Source organism: Scaptodrosophila lebanonensis, unplaced genomic scaffold, assembly GCF_003285725.1.
Source record: "Scaptodrosophila lebanonensis strain 11010-0011.00,11010-0021.00 unplaced genomic scaffold, SlebRS2 tig00000080-arrow-pilon, whole genome shotgun sequence".
In the NCBI taxonomy this organism is placed as follows: Eukaryota; Metazoa; Arthropoda; class Insecta; order Diptera; family Drosophilidae; genus Scaptodrosophila; species Scaptodrosophila lebanonensis.
In genome coordinates this window covers 2826675-2839943 of record NW_022060561.1, presented here as the reverse complement: position 1 = coordinate 2839943, position 13269 = coordinate 2826675, and the positions used below count along the sequence as shown (strand labels likewise).

General features: G+C 34.3%; 2 protein-coding genes across 2 annotated transcripts in view; one reads left to right on the top strand and one right to left on the bottom strand.

Annotated features, from left to right (window-relative positions):
* LOC115625659 (alpha-ketoglutarate-dependent dioxygenase alkB homolog 4) overlaps window positions 1-13269 on the top strand; it is a 184139-nt gene that overhangs the window by 25110 nt on the left and 145760 nt on the right. The gene's annotated exons all lie outside the window — the stretch shown is intronic.
* Window positions 1-13269, bottom strand: part of LOC115625657 (acetylcholine receptor subunit alpha-type acr-16) — a 142284-nt gene that overhangs the window by 16801 nt on the left and 112214 nt on the right. Inside the window, exons 5-7 of the mRNA XM_030520786.1 lie at window positions 3500-3680; window positions 1900-1975; window positions 1314-1508 (exon numbers count right to left, since the gene is read on the bottom strand). Of these exons, the coding sequence (XP_030376646.1) occupies window positions 1314-1508; window positions 1900-1975; window positions 3500-3680 (452 nt within the window). The remainder of the gene's footprint in view (window positions 1-1313; window positions 1509-1899; window positions 1976-3499; window positions 3681-13269) is intronic.

Sequence of the window (13269 nt, the reverse complement as noted above, 5' to 3'; positions counted from 1 at the left end):
CTTTCTGGAATGATTGCTAAAGTTTATTGACACTTAAATGAAAGACGAGAACGACTAAACAACTTGATTGAATCATTCATGAAAGAAAGAATAGAGGGATCAAGTTGATTTAATGGTTGATGAGCGAACACAGCGGCTATACAAGTTAATTGAATGGCTAAAGAAAGAAAAGTATATTGAATCGTTCATGAATGAAATACAAATTTGAACGGGTTAATGGAATCTTGATAATAAATCACCGACTGAAGATGATTGAATGGTGAATATACAAAAAGAATGACTGAACAATGAAGAAGAAGTTCACGGACTTATAAGTTGAATGGCAATGAAAAAAAATGAAAATATGGGTGGAAAAGTTCATTGAATTGTTCAAGAATAAAAGCATAATTTAAACAGAAATTTGTAAAAGGTTATAGGATCAGTCATGAACCAAGCAAATATATTGAATGAATGAAACAAGATAATTGCTGAGCTAGTTGACAAATAAATAAGGAAGTTGTTAGGTTGATAAAATAGAGAATTGATTGAAAAGTTAAACAAAAATATTTATTTTTATGCAGTTTATTTATTTATTTATTATAATATTTATTTAATAAGTCAGCATTAATCTGTTGATTAAATAATGCAAAAAATGACTGCATAAATAGTTCAATAAGGAGATTATAAAATGACCTTCAGTAATAAACAAAAGAAGGAAGTGTTAAACGTAGGCTCATATGAATAAAATATATATTTATTTTGAAGAGTCGCTGTAAATTGTTCAATTTCTGGATACATACGAGTATACCAATTTTTTAATCAAATTCTCATGCCACTTTTGAAAGAAACACCCCACATAACTGTTTAATTTACTTTATATAGTACTTGTATTTACTGAGAAGAAAACATGCAGAGTTTAAACTAAAAGCAGCGTTAGATATGTTGTTTTTGGTTTTTTGTTTATTAAAAGGGAATTTTAGGTTGAGCAATACGATTTAGATTATAGTTTGTTGTACTTTAAATCCAGCTAAGCCTCATTTCGCTACCGCGGCTGCAGCTCGAGCTGAACAGCTTTACCTGAACACTGATCTGAATTTTCTTAGAAAACTTTGCTGGGGCCCTAACTACGTTTTGAGATACAGTATGTATATATATATATAGTATGTAAGACAGCTTAGAGCAGTATTTACCACACATTATCTATAAAACGCGCTGAAAAACTTACAAAATTGTTTATGTATTTGTATATAGAATATATATCGATATATATATATATATAAAGATATTTGGTTTATATTATAAGGGCTGGCAGCGAACGCCCGTGGAATACTCACCTAACGTTAATTTTTCGCCCGAGTCCGGCGGCAATGTGAAGCCCAGTAGGGCCATCGATGATATCAACACACATGGCACAATTAAATTGAAAAAATAATAGAGAGTGCGTCGACGAATTTGTATTGTAAAGGTGATATCGACATATGGTTCTGGGCAGCAGGCGTAGACTATGGTATTCTTCTTTCCGGGCATGGCTGAACGATAGAAGTAGCGATTAGTACGATCGGAACTCGATATGAGTTGAATGACACAGAGAGAGACACACACACGTACATATATGTACAACAAATGGTTTCTTATCGAGACTTTTTAATCTATATACAAATATTATTATTTAGAAATCAAAATATTTGTTTGCAATTTTGGCAAATAATAAAGTCTATGAAGCGTTTTTTCAGACTAGAGCTACAAGCAAATTGCTACAAAAGTGTTTTAAAAATTATACGAGTATTCAAAAAAATACAAAGAATTCAATTGAAAATCTTAAGATTAATAATGTGAATAATGCTTAAATACATTTACAAATGACAACGATTAGGAACAGTTAGAAGGATAAGCATAAAGATCATGATGATTTTTACTAACCAAGCAAGTACCACTCGCCATTTGTTATGAAATCGGAAAGATCCCCTCCATCTTCGGAATTCAAAACCAAATCCAACTGATTTTTTTTATTATCATTTTACCATTTTTTAAAGTACAAAATTGGTTTGCACAAGTTGTGTGACAAACGAATTTTCGATTTTGGAAATTGTTTTTATCATATATTTTTTTTGAGGTTGGGTATTGTTTTGAGTTTTTGTTTTTGTGGTCAATGTGTTCAGTTATTGTTTTTTTTTTTTTTTTTTGGAGAAAAAGAATATTTTAACATTTTAGTTTTTTTGTTTGTTAGGTAACATTTTAGAATTTTACAAAAAAGCCACATTGAAACAACATTTATGTACAAAGAGAGCATGTGTTCGAGGTGTACGAGAGAGCGAGCAAAAGAGAGCTGCATATAAACGGATTGTTTTTTTTTTTTGACATTGCTTTTATGTGCAAAATACATAGTACGTGAAAATCAAAAGCGTTGTAAATCAAATGGTACTCAAAACTTTTTGTTTGACTTTCATTAAGAGTCTTTACGTACGTCCAAAAATTCACTTTGGGTGGATAGCCTGCTACCATGCAAAATAGGTGAAACGGCCATAGCGTTTCACACATGATTCCAGCTTTGGATAGATATGTCTATAAAAGATTTCCATTCTCGCATCATGTCCAATTACCAGCAGGCCAGACACAACAATTTGAAAATTGTGGTTCTCTGGTCCCAAAAGTAAGCGACAATATGCCAAAATAAATCTTTATAGCTGCTAACAACCTATAGATACCTCTACTCTATATGCGTGGACATAAAATATTCAATTCTGAATTGAAAATTTTAGTCCACACACCATATATGGTTCAGTCTGCATAAATAGTGCTTAGCACATATATTTTGGTTTTGTAATTCGCAAAAACGCAAAGAATTGTTCGTAGTTACGACTTCGCATACAGATAAATATATTTAGAATATGTATAAAATAAATATGGAGTTTATAATTTAGGTAAATAGAACAAGAGAGAGAGAGATAGTTTGGGAAACCATAAAATTAGAAGGACGCGCCATGAAGTCCACCTGATTTCAATTTCTTTTGGAAGAACTGAGTCCCTAAAGCAACTGTCAACTAAATAGCTCGTACCGGTAGTAGATTTCGACTCCCTCCTATGTACGTATGCCTAACACCTGTTACAGTTGTTAGGTGCGTGTGTGCGAGTTTGTTAGGCAGCGGTCAGACAGCCAAATAATTTGCACTGAACTGCACTCGTTGTATTTATTTCAATTGCAAAAAATAAGTAAGTGATTTGTTGCGCTATTTAATTGAAATTCCGGGGGTTTTAAGGCAAATTGTTTGCCCGTCTGACCACAAAAAGTGTGTGATTTGTTAGCGCAAAAAGCGTGATTCGTGTATTGCTGTGTATGAGTGCACGACTTGAAATTCGCGTGATTCGAGTGTGTTTCTGTGTGAGTGTGTTTGTTGTTTGTCGTTTGTTGTTTGTTAGTGTGAGTGACGCGCAGCCTAGCTTCACTGTAGCCAGCTTTTTTTTAAAACTGTACTGTTAGTTCTTAGTTCTGTTTGTTGTGGTGGTATTGCAAACACTTTACCTGATTTCCATCGTAAGTCCAACTACCGAATTTCATTTCGCAATGTTGGTCATCAAATGGGAACCACGTGATGTCTATCTTGCATGTGCTCTTGAAGATACCAGGGGGCACGTACAGACAACTGCCGTTATGTTTGACCACAATGTTGGTGTGATACGTGCCATCGAATCCCTCATCCGCGCTAAATTATTGTACAATTTTATGCATTATTGTATTTTTTCGTTCTTTCGCATTCGTTATTCGTATTTATTTTGTTTATAGCTTTTGGTTTCTCTATTTTTTGATATCATATTTAATTTATTTTGTGATTTGCGCTTCTTTTCTTTTCTTGTTTTTGTTTTTTCTTTGTTTTTGTTCTTACTGGTTGAAAAAAAAAGTTTTGAATTTTTTTGAAAAAAAAAAAATTAAATGCTTCAAAGAGCAGGAATTGGAATTAGGTATGTTGTGTGTGGCGAGTGTTTTGTGTTTATTGTGAAGTAAAATGAAGATTCGTAGAGATTTCTTAAAAATATTCTTAGACTATTTCAATGGGCAAGCCAATAAATACGTATGCCTAGTGATAAGCTTAATTTTAAATATAAAATATGGATATCTTAAAATTAAGGCCTAAATTTAAATCGCCATTGCGCGCTCTAAGGTCAACCCCTTTCAATTTCAAATTACTTTTTTTTTTTTTAAAAAGTGTAGAGTTCATAGATTTTAAATTATTTAAAGGTTTCTGTTCTTTCTGATATTTGTGAACAACAGCAAAACAATATCGAAAAGATCCAAAATATTTTTAATCCTAAAAGATTTTAAGTCAATAAACAATCAATGTGCACCTTATTAATTTGTTTAAAGAATAAATATTCAAATTGTAGGGCAATATTTCGAGAAATTATTTAATTACTTTTTAAATTCCTATAAACTGATCTTTCATTTCATAAAATAATGTGTTACTTGTGATATTTCATGAATTTATAAGCAAATAGCTTGTTTGTCTGACCATCGGGTATAAAACAATCTTCAAATCCTAGCATTCTCAAAGTTATTTAATTATAGTACTTAATGTTAAATCCTTTTTCAATTGGCAGCACCAGAAATAAACAGTTCAATAATAATTCTTTTAGACTTAAGGTGAAAATCATTCCTATTATTTATTTGATTGTATGACCCGAAAGCCAACAGAATATCATAATATCACTGAAGTGGCAAACATTCCAGCTTTTCTTTATTTTTCTTCATTTTTTTTTTGCCAAATCTCCGATTTTCGCTAAGCACAAATCCATTTCGTCTGAATCCAACGACCATCCATCCATCCACTTATGGTATCAACTTTTGATGACCCAAACAATGACCGCAAAGAATTGCTGCATATTTGTTGTCAGCACAAAACTAAACTAAATAAATGAAAGCAGCCAAATGCGAAATGCTCTCAGATATCTGTGCATATGCAAATGAAGCTCATGGATAGTCAGAAAAATATAACTACAAATATAAATAAGAGTATGCATACACAGCTCTGCTCAAGAAAATGGGCGCAATAATTTGATCAGTTATGAGCAATTATTAGCAGCCAATAAGACGAGACAAGAGCCATAAATGTAAATAATTTATAAGCTTGCGTTGCCTTTAATACCAATTTCACAGATTAAAGTATCAATTATTAAATTGCCGGAACTAGAAATATTGAAGATAGATGTCGAGATTTCTTAGAATAAAATTTGTAGAACAAGTTTTTATAAAGACGAATGTAATATGCTCATGTAAAAAGAAAATATTTAGGTATTTCAGCCGATGCGATATATGAACTGAAGTACAGTTCCTTTGCAAATGCTTAAGTCAGACACAAAATGCTTTAAAAATGTTTGCCAATTTTAAAAGCCTTTTAAAATATTTCTTTCTTTTTGAAAGTCTTATAAGTAACTGTTTATCGGTTCAATTAAAGACCAAAAATAAATAATGCTAGAATAGGAAAATATATCTTAAAGTATTTTTTGGTGTTCCGCATGTTTATAAAACGCTTATAACTTTGTTCAAAAAACTTTAAGGCTTCTTTATATTTGTACTTTTATTATTATTTCATTAAAGAATTTATTGTGGGCTTATTAAGCTTTATGATTGGAGCTTGACTAAAAATTACGGAATAAAATTTGCTGTTCAACATTAAAATGCGAGTATCTAACAAAATAAGAGTGATTTGTTGTTTATACCACAATATTTGCTTGCAATTAACTACAATATTTGCTCGGAATGCATCCTTAAATCAAATTTGACGAAGTCATAAAAGTAATGCTTATTCCTTTGTGAAGATGCACCTAATCAGTTGAGCGGCGGTGTGCTTGTCCGAGCATTTTCAAATTGACCACTAAAAGCGTCCAGTTATAAAGAAGTGCAAGTCCGAGTGAACTGCAGCCATGCCGGAGATGCCAGCCATATGTCGGTCCAGCCGACTAGCTATACATACGAGTATAAGCATATAGTATGCGTTTTTGCGTATTCGTCTCGCATATCTCGGCATCTACTACATTTTTGCAGATGTATTTAATGCTCGCTTGTGAAATGTTGCAATAAAATGCAATTACATAGATCTGACTGATTTGATGCAACATAGAAACAACAACAACGACAGCAACAAACAAACAAACAAACAAAGAATGTGCTGCGTAAACATTTCGAGAGAATTTCCATATACACGTATATATTTTGGGCAAGGAGTGTCTGGTTGGTCGTTTCTAACTCCATCTGCAATATATTTTATGCTTTTGCTGGCTTTTTGTGCATTTTGTGGTCAACAACACGTGGCGTATACGCAATTTACGAAGCAAACACTTTACATTATTTGGATTGTGATTTGTGCGGCCATGTGAGGGGCGGGGCAGGGCAGGGCAATGCCTCGCTGGGCATGAAATGCATTTAATTGGCACAACTGCATGACATATAATGGCCCTAGCTGTGTGTGTTGGATATGTCAAGGGGGCGTGTGGCTTACACATGTTCGTAGTGGCATTTAAGTGGATTTTAGGCTGTGCTTAGTGGCCATTGTAATGAGGACTTAGCAGAGAGAGGGGCCCACATACACCAGCTGGTGTTCTGTGACAAAGCTTAGCGGCCATTACACTCGCCCCGGCTCTGAGAAGTTGAGAAGCTGAGCTGAGCAGCAGCTGAGTGTCGCGCTCTAATCATTGACTGCTTACGGAAGTCAGGGCATGTCCATGACAGGTCAGGTATCAGCTATTTGCAGCCAAGTGAATGGGCGTGAGACACGAAATAGTATAGGTTAAAAGAATATCGGACTTCCTATTAATCTAAAGAGCTTTTAATTGGGCGCCTTCAAACATACACTGGCTGCTTTAATAACTTAAAATAAAATGTTAGGCCAGCATTTAATCTGCTACCTGACCTAATACCTTAATAACTGTCAGTTGCTTAGCCCAGTTGCTGTACCCAAATCTGACTTTGGTAGTTCGGCGCACATAAATAAAAGTAAACATGAAGATAATTTTAATCTCGCAAAAACAAAAAGAAAAACGGAAAGCAACATTTTGCGGGCTATTTCGCTTTTTCGCTTTCTCTGCTCCTCCCTGCTTAACCTTCGACGGCGAACATGCAAATAAAATCATTGCCGGGCATTATTAAAATGAATGTTGCCTGCTTGGCTGCTTCGCTGCTTGGTTGGTTGGCTGCTGGGTTAGTAAGTTGGTTGGTTCGTTTCGACCACAAAGCTACGTAAAGCAACGCCACCACTGTCAAATTTTGCGCTTTTGGAACACACTGCGCTTTGAGTTATAGGCCTTCAAATGCGGCTTAGGCCGACAACTTTCAGATTTACAACAGACAGCCGACAATATTGCAATTAAATTGAAAGCTTTCCACTGCGCTTATGCCACTGACATTGGCGGTTCAAAGTTGTATCTCAATTAAGTAGCAGCGCATATTTGTGAGTGAGTGTCTGCTCGGCTCAACTCAGCTTAAAAATCATGGCATATTCGGCCATTCAGCCATTCAGCACTTACTGAGGTCCCATGTGGCCGAAATCGCCATAAACAAATTACCAAAAATTGAAACAGGCAGATTGATTCGTAAGAGGCGTTGATGGGCGCCCATAACGAGCAACAAGGCACGTTGTCGAGGCAGCCAACTGCCTGCCCCAAAAGTAGGCGTCGAGTATGTATCTATAAGTAGCTTCGTCGATTCAAGCCACTACGTCTTGGTATTGATCTAAATGATGGCCGCACATTAGCAGCGCTGGCGACGCATACAAATTAGGCAGCAATATACTCCAATATATACGAGTACATATATACAAAATATACAAATAAATAAGAGTGCTCCTATATAGACGAAATTGGGCCACTGGGCATGGCACACAGCATGCGGCCGAGCAGTCGGAAAAAAAAACCAGCACTGCGCAGAATTAATAAATTAAACCAAATAAAAGTTAGTGGTATTTGTTACGCTTCTCTCAGCTCGCAGCTCTTAGCTGTTACGTATGTATGTATGTATATGTATACAGTGCCATTCAACAGAATAGATGCATAGTCTGTGGGAAACAATCAATCGATTGGAGTATTTTTGAAATTGAAGAAAAACAAGCAGGGGAGGAATGCCTTTGCAATTCATATTTCGTTTTTGTGTTTACTTTTCAAATATGTACTTTTTTGATTGGAAAAGAGACTCAACTAAACAACAATAGAGTAGTTATTTGTTATTTTGTTATTTTGTGCATGTATTTAGTGAATTATTGCTAAATTTCTTTAAAATAATATCAGGGATATTTATTTTATTTAAGGAACATTTTCTTTAGAATGTGAAACAATTTTATTACCATATTCCTCTTCATTTTAGTTTCTAAAGTCGAGGAAAAGTAGAACGTAAAAGTCCACCCGAAAAAAACATTTTTTACTTAGTTTGTCCGGCTGTCTGTCTGTATAAACGTCCCTTAGTGGGGCCATCAAACTTGGTATCTAGACTAGACCTATTCATACGCAGATCAAGCTTATTATTAACCAAATATAGTCCCATTACACCATACCATAGGAAAGTTCGGTGAAAAAATCGCATTTATTAGAATATCGTTTTTGTTTATGGAGTTATGGTAATCAAATGTAATATCCATGAGTTTGTTCTAATGTCTAATTCTATACTGAGGTATCTTTAAAATCTGTGGACTATGTATATCAAATAGAAAAGCTGGCATAGGAAAGCTGCTATTAAATTATAGTGACATGTAAGCAAATGGCAAGCTGAGTAGTTTTTTATAGTGCCCGACTATGTTTTAAAGATTCATAAAAATAAATTATTATATTTAATTATTTGATTTTCTACTGATGCTTAGAATCGCTTCAATTAGGTGCCTCGTATGGGGAAAGCTGTATTTTGATTTAATTATTTTTATTGTTATATATTATTTTTATTTATTTGATTTCATATGCTTCTGATGCTTAGAGTGGCTTCGCTTAGGTGCCTCGTATGACAAGCGTAGAGGGGACTATCCTTTGAATTTAATTTTCACAAATTATTATTAATATTTATTTTTTTTTTTTATTTAATGTGCTTCTGATGGTTAGAGTGGATTCACTTAGGTGTCTGGTTTGAGAAACACAGAGAGAGGCCGTCTTTTGCATTTAATTTTATTAAAATGATTATTGTTATTGAATTAAGTAAATTCAAATCGCTATGCTGCCTTAAATTCGATTTAATTTGTAGTTCTGTGGTAGATGGGATAGATACAGGATTTACAGATCAGCATTATCAATTAGTTTTCATTGTTCTTAAGCATACACTTGAACATATACAGTTGTGCGGCACTGTTTGCGTAAACGTTGAGGTGGCAGGAAGTGGTGTGGCAGTTCATTAGCAAATAAAGTTGACAGCCGAAAGGTTTCGGTAGCAGCAGTGTATTGCGAATGAGAGAGCAAGAAGCTACTCATACACTGATTTCCCCAGACTACACATCTGCATTTGCTCTACATAGCTAATCAATATGAATTTTATTTCTCCACCAAGATTGCCACTATTTACGAGTATTGTGCACGGCAGGCGGAAGCTCAGGAAGTTGCGTAGGTCTTCCCTGCCTAGGTTGCCAATGACTTCTGTGGGCGGACTGGTTCGGGGGCTCTCGTATGTATTGTGTGCTCGAAATCAGCAACGGATGCTGCGTGCTATGCAAATTAAACGTAGACGTACGTGTTACGACCGCTATTCACGTTGTAGCTACCTCAAGCCTTTGTCTTGCTGGCAGAAGAACGGAAGTGCCACTCAGAGTTCCTCATGCGGCCTGACATGTTAACTTCATTTGATGCATAAAACCTAATGGCCAAAACTTTAACACTTCTGCTTTGTTTCAAAATGTCTGTACAATAACCATATGCCATGGAAATATAATATTATGTTGCCAGCATTTCAATAACAATTTACGGAAGTGAATTTAATGCGCACACTTGTCTGTTAAAATAAATAAACAGCAACATCGAAACTTCACATATACTTGTAGATATATGTACATATATATGTAGTAGTTGGATTTTCTTTATTTTTAAATTTTTTAAAAAGGTATAAATAACTTTTTTGTATCTATCACAGGGATAGGATTATTTAATATTAATTTCGTTATTTTCTATTAAATTTTTTTTAACATTTTGCGTTTATTTCCCAATAATTTAAGTGAATCGAGCAGCTGTCAACTGAAACTAACTCGATTTATCCGACTCTGGCCAAATTTTAGAAGCTATTCAGAAGTTAACATTTTCAGTTAATTTGTTTCTAATTAATATTTATATCTTGTTAAAATTTCAAGTTTCCAAAAAAGCTCGCTTGAGATACGTTTTTTTTTATGTTCATTCTAACTATGCCAATGCTATAGGCTGTTTAAATCGGTATACGCAGTTCTAAAATTAGTTACTCAATTGCTTTGCAGAATAAAATAACTTTTACTGTCGATAGAAGGATGTAAATGCTAACTGATATGACATTTGAACTTCCAAAGCTGATTGATATAAAATTTCAAATTGCCCTCTAACATTATTTTTTTCTTTGTCAGCAGCAAAAATTGGATGTTCATTCTATCTTTGATTATTAATAAATAGCTCCGATATTGGGTGTTGACTATAGGCTGTTTAAGTCGGAATACGCAGCTCTTTAATTAGTTATTTAATTCTATATAATAAATATATAATAAAATAACTTTTGCTGTCGATTGAAGCATGCAAATGCTAACTGCTGAAATGACATTTAAACTTCCAAAGCTAATTGATATAAAACGTTAACTGGAAAATGACTGAACAGACCATATATTTTATTATAAGTGGAAATTGTTGAGATTGGAAAGCCTCATCGAAGCTGAACGATATTACATTGGCGGCATAAATATTAAGTTAAAATACTTGTATTAAAAAGCTCAACTAGATCGTATAGTTACCACCCAGAAATCTTAAAATATTCCTAAAACTTTAAAAATCAACGGAACGACTTTAAATGCGTTTCAAAAACCGCTTCAACAGCCAAATACAATAAATTTTGATATTGTCGGCCTAATCTGAAACTACTTCTTGCCTGCAGCAGGGTTAAATTTTTTACTATCTCAGTGATAATCTTACAATTCGAGTTAGCATCTGCACTAAAAATATAAATTGCAATTAGCCGAAAAATAACTTGACACTTTATGGTTCATTTACGAGAGCTGCTGAGGCTAATACATACGTCACAAAAAAGCACATGCACTCTGTCAAATAATTTAGCTTTACGAGTATGGGGAAGCAACAGCTCTGCCTTACTCGGTATTTGTCTTCATTTGTGGCCCCCAAAAAGTTTATGGAGAGCTACGCGCTTTTTACGTGCAAAATGTGTAAAATCTGCGCCTGCTCTGGGACTTCTGGCATTTAAGTAGTTTTTAGGCAGAACAGCACAGAACAGGAGAAAAAGAAGAAAAAGCAGCACGGCAGCTCAAAAAGAGGGCGACTTTTTTCTCTGGCTGTGGCCAACAGCACAAAAAGCGCCAACAAATTTTGACATTTAAAGTTATGGCTTAAAATGTTTTAGCTTACTTAGTGGGTTTTTATGGGCCGCAAATGCAGTAACGCCTCATGTTATTTTGTGGTTGATTAAGGCTTAAGAACTTAAAAGATTTTAAGTCTGCACACGCGCTGTTAAGGCAGGTAGAAATAGTTTTAAAAAAGGCTTGGAAAAATTATGGTTGCAACAAACAAACATGGAATGCAATTTTAGATGGGGGTCTATTGAAGTAACACTTTTGAAGCTGCTTATTGTGGTTTAAAATAGAAATTGAAAAATATAATGTTGAAGAAGCGCGAAAAAATGGTTAGAAACTCTATTCCAATCTTTGTTTATACATACAAGTATGTTATATTTCCAGCGCTTAGTAAGCATTTATATTTAGTTTAAAACATTACAGCTACCTCAATTATTTCGTTATTGTTTATCAAAAATTAACAGAATGAATTGCTAAAGAAATTAAACATCAATTGCCAATATTCTAAGCCAACCTGTTTTTGAATAAAGGCAGAAAATAGAAATTGAAGAAGATATTGTTGAAGAATTGTAAAAACATGATTAGAAACTCTATTCCAGTCTTTAGTAACATTTAGTAACCATTTATAATTTAAAACATTCTAGCTGCTTGACTATAATTTTGTTTATCAAAAATTAGCAGAGTGAATTGTATTTGAAGAAAGGCAGAAAATAGAAATTGAAGAATATATTGCTGAAGAAGTGCCAAATTATGATTAGAAACTCTATTCCAATTCTAGCTGCCTGAATTTAATTTTGTTTATCAAAAATTAAAAGAGTGAATTGCCCAAGAAATGAAATATCAATTACCCCCCATTTCTAAGCCAACCTGTATTTGAATAAAGGCAGAGAATTTGCAAAAGTCTTATATCTAATTAAGTACATACTAACACATGTTTTACGTTGTGGCACTTAAATGTAGCTTAAGGCAGGACTTAAATTAGCTTACATGTTGACTTAGGCTATTGGTGCACTGTCGTGCAATGTCCTGATTGCAGTTTCTAATTTAAAAGCAGCAATTGTTGCGCCATTAGGCACAACCGTCTGGCAATTGCGATTAGTTAGACACACACACATCGATAACAAGAGCACGCACATCAACACGAGTTAAAAGATAAATAGCAATGAGCAACGGCAATAGTTGTGGTTATAGTAGCAGTAGTAGTAGCAGTAGTGGGGTGGTAATTACTGGACAACAAGTAAGTACATATACTATATATATGTATGTATAGTAGTATAAAATATAAAATCAGTTATAGGTATAGACAGTAAACACATACGAGTAGCTGCTAGGTTTAACGAAAACAAAACAACAAAAACAGAGAGTACGAGTAAACAACGACAACAATTGATTACTTTTGTAATTGGCACACATACATACACACACACATACACACCCACAGACAGACAGACGCATTCACACTGTTTTTATGTATAGATATAAGCGTTAAATATATGTATGTACGAGTATGTTTGTTTGATGGCACGCTAACATTTAAACACATTTAAAAGCTTAAGGCCAACGAATGGCGGCATGGCATGAAATGGAATTGTAATTATTGTGAGCACATCAATTGCAATTTTTTGGCCATCACACAGACACACCATACACAGACGCATACAGACATATATTCACTCCAATTTGCAATGGCGAGTTAACTCGTCAACATATGTAATTTTGTGGTTATTGCTGCACAATAAATACATTTCGTCTGGCTTATGGGGCGTATGATGAATATTGCAAGGCATAATTGGCGCTTAAG